Consider the following 14,720-nt stretch of genomic DNA (forward strand, 5'->3'; position numbering starts at 1 on the left):
GGATGATTCATAAAGCCAGAGATTCTCACACTTTAAAATACACTCACAATCTGCTGTCTTGACTGCTACTTAATGTAGGTTTAGATCCCTGAAATTTTCTGAGTCAAGGCTTGTCACACTACAGTGCAGTTAAATTATTCTTAGGCTTCATCTTTCCAGACATTTATGTTGTAAATATTAAAAGGGACATAATCAGGGAAAAGACCATCAAGTTAACTACCAAAGATTCAAAATATTATGCAGTTAGGTGTGGTGGTTTGACCCTGGCTGGATGGCAGGTGCCCACCAAAGCCACCACCACTTCCCTCCTCAGCTGGACAGGGGATAGAAAATAGAACAAAAGGTTCATGAGTTGAGATAAGGACAGAGAGAGCTCAGTCACCGATTACTGTCATGGGCAAAACAGACTTGACTGTGGGAAATTAATTGAAATTATTACCAATCAAAATCAGAGCAGGACAATGAGAAGTAAAACAAAACACCTTCCCCCCACTCCTTCCTCCTCTCAGGTTCCACCTCCCTCTTTAGCAGCACAGGGAGACAAGGAATTGGCATTACTGTCAGATAATCCCATGTTTCTGTTGCTGTTTCCCCTCAGGGAGTGCAGTTCCCCTGCTCCAGCAAGGGGGAACATGTTTCTGTGAGAAAGAGTCTTCTCAAAATCCTCCAGTGTGAGTCCTTCCCAATGGGCTTTATTAACTTTATTAACTCTCCAGAATGATGCCTTCCCATGGGATGCAGTCCTTCAGGAACAGGTTGCTCCAGCAGGGGTTCTCCATGGGGTGATAAGTCCTATTTTTTCCTACCATTGAGTATGTCTCAGAAACTTGGCCTCCTAAATATTGACCTCTAAGTTAAAAGGTAGAGACTCTGATGAAGAAAACACACTCAATGATAATTATGGAATATTTAGGAAACATGTTCTGCCTCTGTTTCATTCAGGCAAGGTGTAATGACTTTCACAGAAATTATATATGCAAAAAACCCAGACTAAAGTAATATAAATGAGTAAATCGGATTCACATGTTGTCATATCTTTTTTTTCATGAAAAGTTAAATAATTAAAGGGGTTGCTTGAATGAATGCAGGTACTTCCACACTGATCTATTTGCCAACAAATAGGGTTTTTGTATCACTATCTTTTCCATCTCACTCTTCAGCAGAGGAGAGATTTCGTTCCTGCAATTTCATAAAGTGACCCTTTTATCCTTGAAGTAATGAAACATTCCAGGAATCAATAACAATAAATTTTGCCTGTCTCTAACTTAATTTCAAAACAGGCATTTGGCAATTCCCATCTTAGTCTAGGCATGGAGATCAAGGAAAGTAAATCGGTTTTATATATGTTATAGATGCATAATAAATTTGCAGAGCTATATCATAAGTGTGCCCAAATGATTTCACTTGTCTAAAACTTGAGTTTGCAGCTCACTTTCTAAAACATTTGAGCTGCTTCTAGTGAAGTCACAGAAATGAGCTGGAATGAGAACACTTTAGGAACATAAACATAATATGGATTCTATATTCTGGTATATATATATATATATATATATATATATATATATATATATATATAAAAATACCTGAACCTCAGTAAAAAAGGCTTTGATGCAAACTTCTTAGGGTTATGTTAGATTTAGAATAGAGAGGAACCTTCCTTACCTCCTCTGCATGAATGCCACAAAGCTTGTTTCCTGACAAGAGCTTGGTTTTGAGGCTTTTGTTCTGAGGGGGAGACAAGAAAAAACCAAAGTGTTTATTGGTGAGGGTTACTGAAATATTAACTATTCGACCACATTGGTTTTATTTTCTACATGGATAATACCTTCAAGTCACCAACAAAGACACAGGTAAGACAAAAGAGATTCATCAAGGCACAATACTCCCTTACAGAATTCTAAAAGGCTATAAAATTTGCTTTAAGAGGAACAGGACTGCTTACAGAAACCTTCCAACACACTCTGACAACTGAAAGTAATTTAGATTTAATACTCAGAGGTACAAAAGGGCAGAAAAAACCCATCTGATCCTTACCTGGTGTCAACTGTGTAGCTCAGTATCCTTTTCAGTAAATCATTTTAACAACTGAGTAATAGGGCCAAGATCTCATCACTTGACCTTGATGATCAAATTCATGGAGCCTTTTTGCTAAATTTCATAATTTAAAACCACAAGCAATCAAAATCTGTAGAAGGTTAGCTACCTGATAAAACATTTCACCAACTCAATACGTTTTTTCATGTAGGAGTTTTAAATGTATTTCTTCTCATTTTCAGGGAAAATAATAAACCTTGATAAAATGCATTTTCCATAGTCATTTTTTTTGCACTCCTCACTCATATTATCCCATAATTGACAGTCGAGAGTGAAGATTTCTCTGCAGTGAGAACATCTTTCAAAACTGGTTAGAAGCAGAAGTATTCAATAAGCAGATCTTCAGGTGCTGAACATAAAATGTTTGACACTAAAGGGAAATTAAAAGAACACCAAAACTAACTGAAACTAACTGCTCTTGTGCTAATGAGCTGTAAATACACAAACAGAAACTGAACTCCTGACATTTCAGGAATATATATTTATTACTGAGTAACAATAGCTTTCCTGAAGATTGTGCACAAGAACAAGCTGTCATTAGAGCCAAAACTGTAATTCCATCCAGTTCAAATTTAGGTCCACATCCCACCGAAACACTGGAAGCTTTAATTCCAGAATTAGAAGCTTTGAGTTTTCCTTGAAAAACCTATCTCATTGAAGCAAATGCAAAGACACTCAAATTCCATGTGAAACCTCATTTGCTTAATTCCAAAACGAGGAGATGTGACAGACTTTGTATTTCAGAACCAAAGTAAGAATGAGTTGTAACCCTTACATTTTTACTCATTTATCTTCCTTTCACCCAATATATATATATATACATGCATCTCTATACATATATAGATTATATATATATATGTATATATATTATAAGTAATAACTTCTAATAATACATTACTATTTCATAAGTAACTTCTACATGTGCTGTTTTGAGGAGATCCTGCAGTGACCCAGAATGTGTGTCAGCAGGACAGACTATGGATTAGATGGTTGTCAAAATTTCCACATCAGGCCAAATAAGCCTGGCAAAAGAATATAGTTAAAAGAACTTGTCCCACACCAAAACTTGATGAAAATATTTAAAGTTAGGAGATGAAATCCATTTTGGAGGCTTAGCTAGGTTAAACATGATTTACCAATCCTGTCTCATTAGCCAGTCTATTAGCGACAAAAAAACCCAGCAGGGTTATCAGAATGCAGGCAAAACAGTCATGATTTAATCTGAACTTAACAACACTTTTAGAAATGAGACTAAGCATTAAAAGTTACTATTATCGAGAGCTTAATAAGTAGGACTTTGACAGAGGTAGGTGACAACTTCTTGCATACAATTTGAGTGATTTTATATTACTTCACAAATCAAGTCACTGTCAAAAACAGCTTTGTATCCTAATTTTTATAGCAGAATGCGAAGTATACCAGTAAAACATATGAACAGAGCCCAGTGAACATATAACAGAGCCCAGTGTTTTCTGGATTCTGAATTAAATGTAGTAAAATGAGAATTCTAATCAGCTACATATCCTAGAAGAATATGTCCCTTTTGCTAGAAAGGGGCTATTCAAAATCAGATTAATTAATCAATGAAATTTCAAGTTTACAAATGCCTATTGATTCAGTATAGAAGTTCTGACTTCCAAGACTTACATGGATTCAAGATTATGCTTATTTTCCTATTAAGAATCCTTCAAAGAAGAACAACAAATAAGTTAAACAAGAATTTTACACAGTTTTAATTTCAATACTACATTTGTTACTAAGCAGAAAAGGTCTTGGGCATTTCAAGCTTAAAAAATAAGGAATTAAGTATCTGTAAATATCTCATTGATACGAATTTTAAAATTATGTGGAGTAATGATTTTAGTTAGAAATGGCCTTCTAGATGCAGAGAAAGAATACCATTATATTCAAACTAAATAGGTGTTTTAATGTAAATGAGTGTCTAAACAGAAGAAAAATAGAGAGAGGAGGCCTTAGCATTCTTAGAAAAACAATAACCATGATGCCAATTAGAAAACTCAGACAAAGGCTTGCAAAGAAAAGCAGAAACTGTACACTTGAAAGTTCAATAGAAGCACTTTTACAGTTACAGGTTTAGTTACTTCCTCTTCTGCAAAGTCATTTTATAAAAATCATTAATTATATATCGCATTTTTTTATAATTTCTCCATCTGATTTAGCATATACAGTAAATATCTCATAAGACAAGAGTCACAGTTTGTAGGCACTGGCAACTGTGACAAATTTAAAGGGGTTTATTATCATCATAAATCTGAAGTTAGGGGGATTAACATTTATCTGATGAATCCTATGTTCTACTAACAGAAGGTTAAACTTACACCACCAATGTCAAAGCCACAAATTTTCAGATGTCATTTTTTGAAGTTAGTTTATCTTGACCCCATGTCACACAATGAGTGCTTTAATACTCTTATGTTTGTGTTTCATAATTTGAAACACCGGTGTTATCTACTTGAATCAACATCAGGATCTAAACCCAGAATGAACAAATATATAACCTAGACATCATCAGTACAAAGCAATTTAGTTTGTCTGCTGGCCTTTGAAAGCAGAGGATACGAAGTATGTTCAGGGAAAGAAAATCACTTTCTCTCTCAGAAAATTGTATTCTCAGCAATCAACTGCAATTCAGACATTTTATCTGAGCTCTGACTTATTTTTTTGTTGTTGTTGTATAGAAGATAGATTTGGCTGTGCTTCTCCTTGATGAATAGTGCAAAGCAAACCATGCTGAGCCCCTGCTCATCACTGGAACATTTCCCTCTAACAGGCATTACATTTGAAAAAACAACCAAACCCAAGAACAGCAGAAAAACCCCGGACTCTGCTCAGCCAGAGTGTCGGGAACAACTGCCATGACAAACTGCCTTCCATCTCCCGTGAAACCAAAGTGCTCCACTGTGCCCTAAGGAGAGAAATCAGAAGACAGCAACAGGCCAAAATCAAACATCTGGATTTATTTGTTATCACAGCGTGTTGGAATCCAGTTTGCTCTGGATATTAGCTTTGTATTTCACCATGATGAAAAACGGTTTATATCGCACGAAACAGGGCTAGTGCTTTAATCCCAGCAGGGTTGGCTCAGCCCTTCATCTTTCTGAGGCAGATAAACTGGGCTCCCTACACTCTGTGAGGTTTTCCAAATAAGACCTTAAGAAGTGCATTTCTACCTGTCGTTATGGCCAGTGAAGACAATGTGACTTTTTGGCCTTGATATTCTCGAGGATGTTTGAGCCTCTTTTCCCTGCAGTTTTTCGGTGGCCAAGTGTGCCAGACAGCTGAAGGACACGGTCCCACCAATGTGATGATGCATATTGGGGCTGCACACTTTTCAAATCTGGCTGGATCCAAACTCAGAAAGCACCGTTGTCCTTCCAGCTCTGAATTCCTGGGAAAAGCCCACTTCCACTACAGTCAGGCTTCAGCCTCTCGTTGCTCTGACACCTCAGCCTGTGCTGTTATTTAGGAGGCACATGCAACATCTGAAGGCTGACAGCCAAGCTGGGTAACCCCTGCAAACATGGCACATTACCACTGTTGTAAGCTTAGACACATTTGGACTGTTTTGTTCATTTTGAGCTTTCCTTCTGTAACCTGTCCCCCTGCCTTACACCCGTGTTACAGATAAAGGCACTTAAGGACAAGCTTTCCCAAACAGAGAGAATACATTTCTTTTCTTCTGCCTGTCTGTCTCTGCTAATACTAGAGGCTGTTATATTTCTTCCTGAATTTCATGTAGTCCAGCTGAGCTGAACAAGTTGATAAGCAACACACAAAAATCTCCTATTCGAGCTTTTAGCAGGAGTTCTGTGTTGATTGTGTTTGTCTTGGTGCTCCAGTCATTTCAATAGGACTTTGCAATGCAAAAGCAAATGCCATTTCTAATTCTTTCCATGTCAGATATTCTAATTAAAAACAGCAGCATATTGAATGCAGAACCCATTGCAGAGAATTTGTATCTGAAATGAAGGGTAATTGCCTATGCAGTGCAGGGTTATTTAGAGAAAAAAGCTAGCAATTCTTTGATTTTTCCCTTTGGTAGGGGTGGCTGAATGCTCTGGGGATGGTTTGCAGGATCAACAAAGCAGAACACCTAGTTAAGTAGATGTTAGCCCAAAGGTCCTTCTGTTCACTTGACATTTGTGAACAGAATGACAAGCACAACTTGGTGCTGCTGCAAGCTGAAGGCTGGGCTTAAAAAAAAAACAACAAAAAAGACAGTGAAAGCTCTCATTAAAGCAAGGTGACAGGAATGAATAGAGTGTGCTGTGACCAAACATCTCGATATAAACCCCATTTCTGACCTTGAAAAAAATGAGCTCCTCTATCACTGGAGGAGGGAAGGGTCAGACTGTTGACGTGCTTTTCTACAACTTCACTTTTTTCCAGTGTAATAGCAGCAGGACATGAAATGCTGCATTAAGCATGTTTCAGATCCAGAATTGCCAACATCTGTCTTCAAACAGAAATGACACAGTTATGGAAGGAGAAGGGCAGGAGATGAGTAAGGCATACATTTATGTGGGTCTCTGTGGAGTGGTATCATTTGGCTTTGCTTTAATATTAATAGGCTCTGTCACCTGAATTCTCTCAGTAGCAGAATATTTGTTGTTACAGAACTTTTTGGGCAACAATTTTAATTTTTAAAAGAATTTTCACAAGCATGATCTACAGACATCTAAAATACATATCAGTTGTATTGAAGAAACTGCTACAATATCTTTCAATATGAAAATCAGATATCCCTAAGGCCTTAGATATCCCTAAGACAGTTTTACTGGATTGATTCACATACTAGATGTATTTCCACCATGCCATGTTCGTTCAATACCCAGAGCAGTAAGAACCCACATAATATGGACTAGATAATACTTCTAGCCTTTAATGATTTCCTAAAAGTCATTCAGCAAAATGAAGTCAGGAGTAGGATCTAATTCTGAGGATTGAAGTGACTTTTTTTGAGCCACTAACACTATTTCTTCATGAATCATGACTGTGAACTAACATTTTATGCCAGGCTCCCTTCTCTTGGGAAAGGGGGAGGAAAGGAGTAAACTGAGCCATTTTTCAATGCTTCTGAAAAGTGTTTGCCCCCATTTAAGCTCAGTACAGCAACATCAGACAGGATGCTTCATATCAGGCTCCTAAGTGTTAAGAAAAAGTAATAATAAAAAAAAAGCTCTGAGTACAGTTTAAACTTCTTTGGTTTCTGAGAGTAAATAATACATATTTGCAAAACAAACATTTTCAGAAAAAAAAACAAAAAACCCAAAGCCCAATAAGTAATATTTTAGCAGAAAACTGAGGAAGTTAAAGACCATCACAAAAAAAAGTTGAAGACATTTTTTGGTACTTATAAATCAGCCCAATCTGTCAAGAGGACATAGGACATTCTTCCCCTAAGAACATCTGAGATAGGTGATCTGCCTGATCACCTTCTAATCAGTTCCTAGTTCTGACAGAAACATCACCTTTTCATTAATGAATATGGACTTGAGTGGGTATCTCAAAGTCAAGGAAGGGTTTCAGTGAGGCGTGGAGTCGTGTCCTAAAATGGTTACAATTTCACATTGCAAAATAAATATTTTCTTAGCATTAAATTCTGGTATCCACAATTCTCTCTTTTCCCCAAATATGCCTACTAATTTGGACTGTGACAGGGAACTTGAGATAAGGGTGAGATAAGGAGAAGAATGTATCCACAAGCGTGAAAGACTGGAATGCTGATGACTCAGACAATCCAGGTGCAAGCTGATGATGAACACACTAAAAAAAACCATGGCAAGCAAAGGATATGAGTGAAACCTCCTCGACAAAGGTAGGCAGAGAGAAATGATGTAGAACAGCCCAGGAGAAAGCTTACAAAGAAAGGAAAAGGCCAAGCATGTCAACTGTGTGCTCTTGAAGTGCAGGTTCTGGGGTGACATGGAAACAGCAAAAATTAGCTAGTAAAGATTGAGAAAAAACAATAAGTGCAAAAACAGTACAAAAAAATTCATCTTTTCTTCAATATTGATCTGAACACTGAAATTATCTAACTGAATTTCAGAGATTTAAGGCTAAGCAAGTGTCAGACAATAGGTCTTATTGGGTTTGTGTTTTTCAACATTACATAAAATCCAAACAAGTCACACACAAAAGGTTGTAACCATACTCACAGGTACTTTAAATACATAAACACTTGTTCATCTTCTCTCTCTTTCTTTGTTCTCCAGTCCTTCAGTCTACAGTATTAAAACCTCATATGACTAACATGGTGCCTCTGGGCAAGTCCAGCCTCCCCAGCATTCAGCAGCTCACCTTTACCTCACAGGCTCACAGAATGAGAGCCGTTGTCTTGCACCTCATCAAGATTTTCTTTATGAGTGCAGATCCAATACCCTCACAGTCACCCTCTCAAAGGGGTGCTATAGTCTTGACATTTTTTGTATTTTATTGTCATGAAAAGGAAAGTATTAGAAATTTTTAACCCCTCTACAAAAGTCTTTCCACATTGCTCAAAACAAAAAAAACCCCAAACCAACAAACATTCAAGACACTTAGCCTAGGAGATTACACACAAAAATCCTTGCAGAGTTAATTTTTTAGCTTTTTTTTCTATTTTTTTTTTTTTTTTAACTATTCAACTGAATTTTCTATTTCAATACCTATTAGATTTTTACTTGAAACTAAGCATTAATAGGTTTGGACAAGAAAGCAAATTTGACTGTCTGCAGATTTCACATTAATACCTGTATTGGAAAGGAAGGGATGTAAAAATGTAATTTATCCAATCCAATGATATCAAATAGAATATTGGTCTGTCAATCACAGACAGGCAATCTAAGTAATGCATCTACCCAGCAAATTTAATAACTTTTATGCTCATATGCTTTTCAGAACTATCATAGAGATCTGGCCCTAGGTCATAGCAGGTGCACTGCTCATGAATGTTTCTTAAAGCCACAGCTGACTATGTATGCTGTTTAAAAGTGGCATGTTTTTATCTGCAAAATGTATTTCAGTATTTCTGAAGGCAGCTGGATTTTCAAAGAAGCAATCTTCTAATGAACTTACTGCTCAACAGCTGCATGTCTTATTACCCATAATTATTTCTTGAAATCTACTGATGATAAACCTCTGTCATTCCAAATTTCCACCAGTTCAGGATTTAAATAGATACATTCACAGATTCATATTTCTGGCAAATATGAGTAACTATGCTTTGAAATACTAACAGCTAAGGCATGACAGAATCATGAATGTAGATTAAATCTGCCAACCCAGGCAGATACGTGGTTCTATTCCCAATTATTATATTTAACACAACTGACAGTATCTCATTTTAGTTTGTTTAAAAATAACTGGTCCTAGCTGTTGTTCTTTGGAATAATTAATTAATCAACCAGAGAAATAAGGTATTTGGCAAGTAAGGAAAAGGGAAAACGAGGCACAGGTCAATTGGCATCTTGATTAGGGGCTAGTGAAGGAAAACAGCCAACCAAGCTAAAATCACCCACAGTTCAGCAAAGGCATCTATCTCAGAGGTGATGCTGGTACCACAGCTTAACCAGATCAGAGAATTAGCAAACATTTGGGTGGTTAAGGGGTCTTTAATAAAAAGCTCAACAGATCAAAGTGATCAGTTTAACTGTTTTTCACTGTTATTTGTAAAGTACAAAGCCTCACTCCAGAGATTATTAAAAAAACCCCCAACAATAAACCCCAACCGAACACAAATAAACAATGGGAGTAGAAGTGAAATAATTACTTTAGGAATGACAAAATATTTATTTTCACAGGCTTAGGAAAAAAACCTCAACATTTTCTAAAGTTTTCTCCAAAAAAAAAGTTGCTACCCCTATAAAAAACCCACACATTTCTCCCTCTGAGCCACCGACCAAACAGCAATAGTCTCCTTTTTTTAAGCAAATGGTGTGCAATTATTTCCAAAAAAAAAAGATAGTTCTGCTTATAAACTTGCAAAGACTAAGAGAACTTCAGATTGCAGTGTTGAGTGTCCTACAAGTAAAAGAGTTATGGCAAGAAAAACACAGACCACTAACTTCAAGTCAACCTTAATTGAAAGGAGTAAAATAATATCCCTTGAGCTGTATAAAAAGTATATGTAATCAAACTTCAGAAGAAATATGAATTAAATCCAAAAATATACATACTAAAGCATCCCTAACAATAACAGAAGAAACCCCCCAAAGATCAGGGCAAACATATATTTTAATTTCTTTTGACACCTAAAGGTCTACCTCTAAAGGAAAATCTTTTCCCAAAGAAAAGAACATTGCCTGTTTAATGTTTAGAAATAATTCAGTTAAAATTACCAACTTCTACATTATTTATCGAGAATAAACCATCATAAAAACTGTGCAATACTTTACAATTTTAAAGATCGCACAGCAACCATGCAAACTGATTGTTTCCTGCCCTGTACTTGCTCTGTGCAGAGGATGCAAGTGGCAGCAAGCAATGCAGTGCAAATAAGACTCCTACAGATTGTGCACACACACTTCTTTCAAATATAAGTTGGACCTTTTCCCAAATTACAAAAACAAAGAGTTGGCAACAACCACTGACAATCTGCATCAATGAAGAGAAAAATATTAGCAGTGTGTTTTCCACCTGAGCAAGCACTTTGGAGACATGCAGTGCTGTAACACTGCTTCCAGCTTAGCTGTGCCCATTTCAGTAAGAAAACTGGATCTGCTTTTGCTTGTTGCAACAATGGAAAGCTCAAGAAGTGTTATTGTTTTTTCTCCTTTTGCAGCCACAGGAAAAAAAGGTTGTCTCTCATCCAGAAAAGGATGAAGTTTTTACAATCATACGATCCAGTTCAGTGAGCCAGTTCTTGTGTGTTGTTGAAATGATGCTTAAAGGAGCTGCATGAAGCTTAAAAAAAAAATAATTCAGTTTCTGAAGAGTATACCAAGGAGGCATATTACATAGGTAGGAGGACTTTGCAGAAGTAACCAATGGAGAGCACTGAAACACTGCATCCTTGTATCTTAATCAATTATTCCAAAGAACAACAACTAGGACCAGTTATTTTTAAACAGACTATCTGTCTGAGCAGTTCTGGCTTTGACCGGTTCTTTGGGATATTGTATTTATACTTTGGCTAAAAACAATGTGCTTTTCACAATCAATTTCCGTGCCACGTTTTATCTTCTTGCAAAATTAAGATAAGGTGACAGCATTGTAAAAAAGAACAAAAAAAAATAGAATTTAATAAAAAAATATTAACTGATACCCCCATCAAGTATTGCAGTGAATCCCCATGGTGATTCAACAAGACAAACATAGGAAAGAGGCACTGGTAAATACCTTTTACCCAAAACTAATCAGCTCCAGGATGAATTTTATGCCTGGATGCTAATATTTCCTTGATGTAGTTAAGCTCATTTTTGGCAGATGAAGGAGGATATCCTAACTCTCAGGTTCCAGATCTTTTCTCCTGAGACTCAAGTTCATCAGCATAAATTCTACAGTTTAAATGCTCAGTGCTTAGCATCATTCAAACCAAACGTAAAAGCTCGTGGCTGTAACATGCAGCTGCACAGCAAGAGAGATTTTTTGGGGGTTTTTTGTTTGTTTGTTTTTAAAGCACAAACTATGCTATTGAGAATTCAGGGAAAGAAAATAGTCCATTAAATCTAATCTACCTACAGACTCCATGCAACAGGAGAAGAAAAAAAAAGAAATTTAGAACACAGTAAAGCATTTGATTTAATACAGCCAATACATGGGAACTACCTCAGGAACTTAATGGGGTTCATCTGGCATCTACTCCTACTCATTCCTTTGGGCCAGTCTGGAGCCTCAGTGAGCCATCAAACAAGGCATCATCTCCCTTCTCTTGCAAATTTTGTTTTATACTACTCTTATCACTGTCTCTACTCCTCAATATTTTTTTTCTGTCCACATATATCATTTAAAATGGAAGGCAGTTCCTTATCAGCAACCCAAGAACTGGATGCTGTAAAAGACAGTCCTCCCACCCACGTCCACCCCCACAGCAAACCATCCTTGTTTTCATCACAGTTTTTTCTACCCTCTTGCTTTGACCTCTAAACACGAGTGAACAACCAAAAAAGAAGACAGCAGGAAGTTGTTAATGGGTAATCTATTTCTTTATGAAGATGCTTCCATTCTGGGCTTTTTATGGTGTCCAAGGATTTTTCTAAGTACCAAAAACTGCACAAATACCTTTTCATGCACAGCACCCAAAGCCACACCCAGGGAGTGGACCAGGCCCACCACTGCACAGCACACCCCAAGCTCTTCCACTGAAATATTATTTTAATGTGGAAGTAGAGCTGTCCTGGTGACCTGCCTCTCCCTGGCCTAAAATCCTTCATGTTTAAAGGTATTTGTCCTTGCAGAACGCCAGCTATTGAAAAAATACTTTCAAAATTAAGGATGTCAGGTTGATACTATTTAAGAAAGACTAAATGAGTATATTGTCATAAATTCAGTACATAAACTGTACTTGAGATGACTGCTGAGTCTAATTTAGAAAATGTGCATTTTCTAGCTCAGTGGTAGCCTGAAGAACTTTAGGATCAAATTATCTCCTTCAGTAAATGAACAAAACTCCACTGAAATAAACTGAGAAATAAGCTCACATAAGCACTAAAAAAATCTCCCACAACAAGAATAATTTAGGAATGGCATGGGAAAAGTTGAAGTTCTGATACAAAACCCAAGATAAACCAGCTCAGCAAGTCAATACCACAGAGAGAAAAGTTTTCTGGACACATCCAGAGAAACTGAGCCCTTACAGCTTTCCATGAGTCATCTGCTGATAGTTTGGTACTTTTAAGCTATTTCTTAACACCACATTATGTCCTTGTACACACATAAATATGCATCTGAATCTGTATGTAAGGAGTGGTTCTGATTTAAACATACACACAAATACATATATACAAATACATGCACAAATATGCACAAATACCTCGTACCTACAGGATTAAATTTATACCCTGAAGTAGAATGACTATTCTACATTTGAAAGAAAGTAATCACAATACATAAAAGACAGCACAGCTCGTGGATGAACCATACAAATCTGACATTATTTACAATTTTCTTTTTTATCTCTGCAGACCTTTCTTGAGTCTGTGGAACTATGGGATAAAATACTACTCAGATTCTTAATCACTAAGAAAATTGAAATTAGACAACACCCTCCAGAATACTTTAAGCAGCACCTGCTTGATTAGACTCTTAAAACTTCACTTAGGAAACATCCATTAAACTCAGCATGTTTTAAATTGTTTACAAGACAAATCATTTAAAAAAAAGCGAACAATTTGAGCACTACTGTCGTCGCTGTTTCAAAGTTTTTCAGTTGTAAAAACTGTGAAATCAACTTCTGAAGAAGAAAGATTCATTCTACAGAAGGGTTTAAACAGGTAAACGTGACAAATGGGCAAAATTACTGAGACAGGTATGGCAAAGCCACTTTTCAAGGCAGTGTAATGGAAACTGCATTTTTAAATTATAGCATAGCTATAAAACCGGCTTTGTTAAGATGAATAGAGCACTTAAATAACAACTAAACAAAATCAATTCAACTCACTGGAGTTATTATGCCTAAAACTAGTGACAAGTTGATTGATCTACTTAATCTTTCCTCCTCCAATAACGTCTGCAGCTAAACACAGATGAACAGTCTTTGAAAGGGTGTGTGGGAAAGAAATCTCCAGAACTAAGTAATTTAAAATATTTCAGGGTAACAGAAAATTGGTGATTTGGGCCCAGAATAACACAATTTCTACATTTAAGACTCAGCATGATGTTAACTAGACACTGAGGGTGAACTACTTCCTAACACTTGAGTGATATATAGCGAATTGCTGCAGTGATTTCTTAGGAAGAGGCCAGTACATTTCAAAGTGTTTTTTTCCTACTGTACTGTATAATCAACGTTTTCACATTTTTATGGCAAACAACTGCCTAAGCAAGGACATGATATTAATTAGAAATATATAAGTATTTAGGCTGAACAAATTTGAACATTCTTGTTAAGCAAGCGCTCTGAATTTTTCTGCAAGGACAAAAATGTCTATATTTGAAAATATCCCAGGGTTTCAGGATGAAATAGTTGCAAAGTAAGTGAGAATCAATTCTTTTTGCTGTCACAAAAAAACAGTTTCTACTTCTTTTTGAACAACAAGCTGAAGTCAAATTACAGCTGAACAGCTTACACAGCTTATTCTTTTTGGAATTATCTTTCCAAATATGGTATCCATTTTGATCAAATTACAACTGGAGGATAATTAGTCTCAGGAGAGGAGTATAATCTTTATAAAGTCACAGACTAGCAATCCTCAGTTGGAAAATGCCATAAAAAGTTGACATTTTCCAGCTACATGGTTTCTTGATTAAAATTAGTAAGTACAAAATAACAGCAGTCTAGTTGAATATAAAACCTCTGAAGGGTAAAAAAAATAATTCTGAAAAGTTCTTTCCGCTCCTCTTGAATTTAGTAAATTAACATCTGCATCCAACAGCGTGATCATAAAGAAAAGGCAAACCACTCCAAGACTTTACCCTTGTAATCAATGGGTGTTTTGTATGGGGTAGCATGATATGATCAGTTTTGC

General features: G+C 36.5%; 1 protein-coding gene across 2 annotated transcripts in view; it reads right to left on the reverse strand.

Annotated features, from left to right (window-relative positions):
- Positions 1-14,720, reverse strand: part of LUZP2 (leucine zipper protein 2) — a 129,965-nt gene that overhangs the window by 37,869 nt on the left and 77,376 nt on the right. For both annotated transcript variants that reach the window (XM_027662219.1, XM_027662220.1), the window contains exon 6: positions 1,663-1,725. In XM_027662219.1, coding sequence (XP_027518020.1) covers positions 1,663-1,725 — 63 coding nt within the window. The remainder of the gene's footprint in view (positions 1-1,662; positions 1,726-14,720) is intronic.

Source organism: Corapipo altera, unplaced genomic scaffold, assembly GCF_003945725.1.
Source record: "Corapipo altera isolate COAL_440 unplaced genomic scaffold, ASM394572v1 RXGC01000072.1, whole genome shotgun sequence".
NCBI lineage: Eukaryota > Metazoa > Chordata > Aves > Passeriformes > Pipridae > Corapipo > Corapipo altera.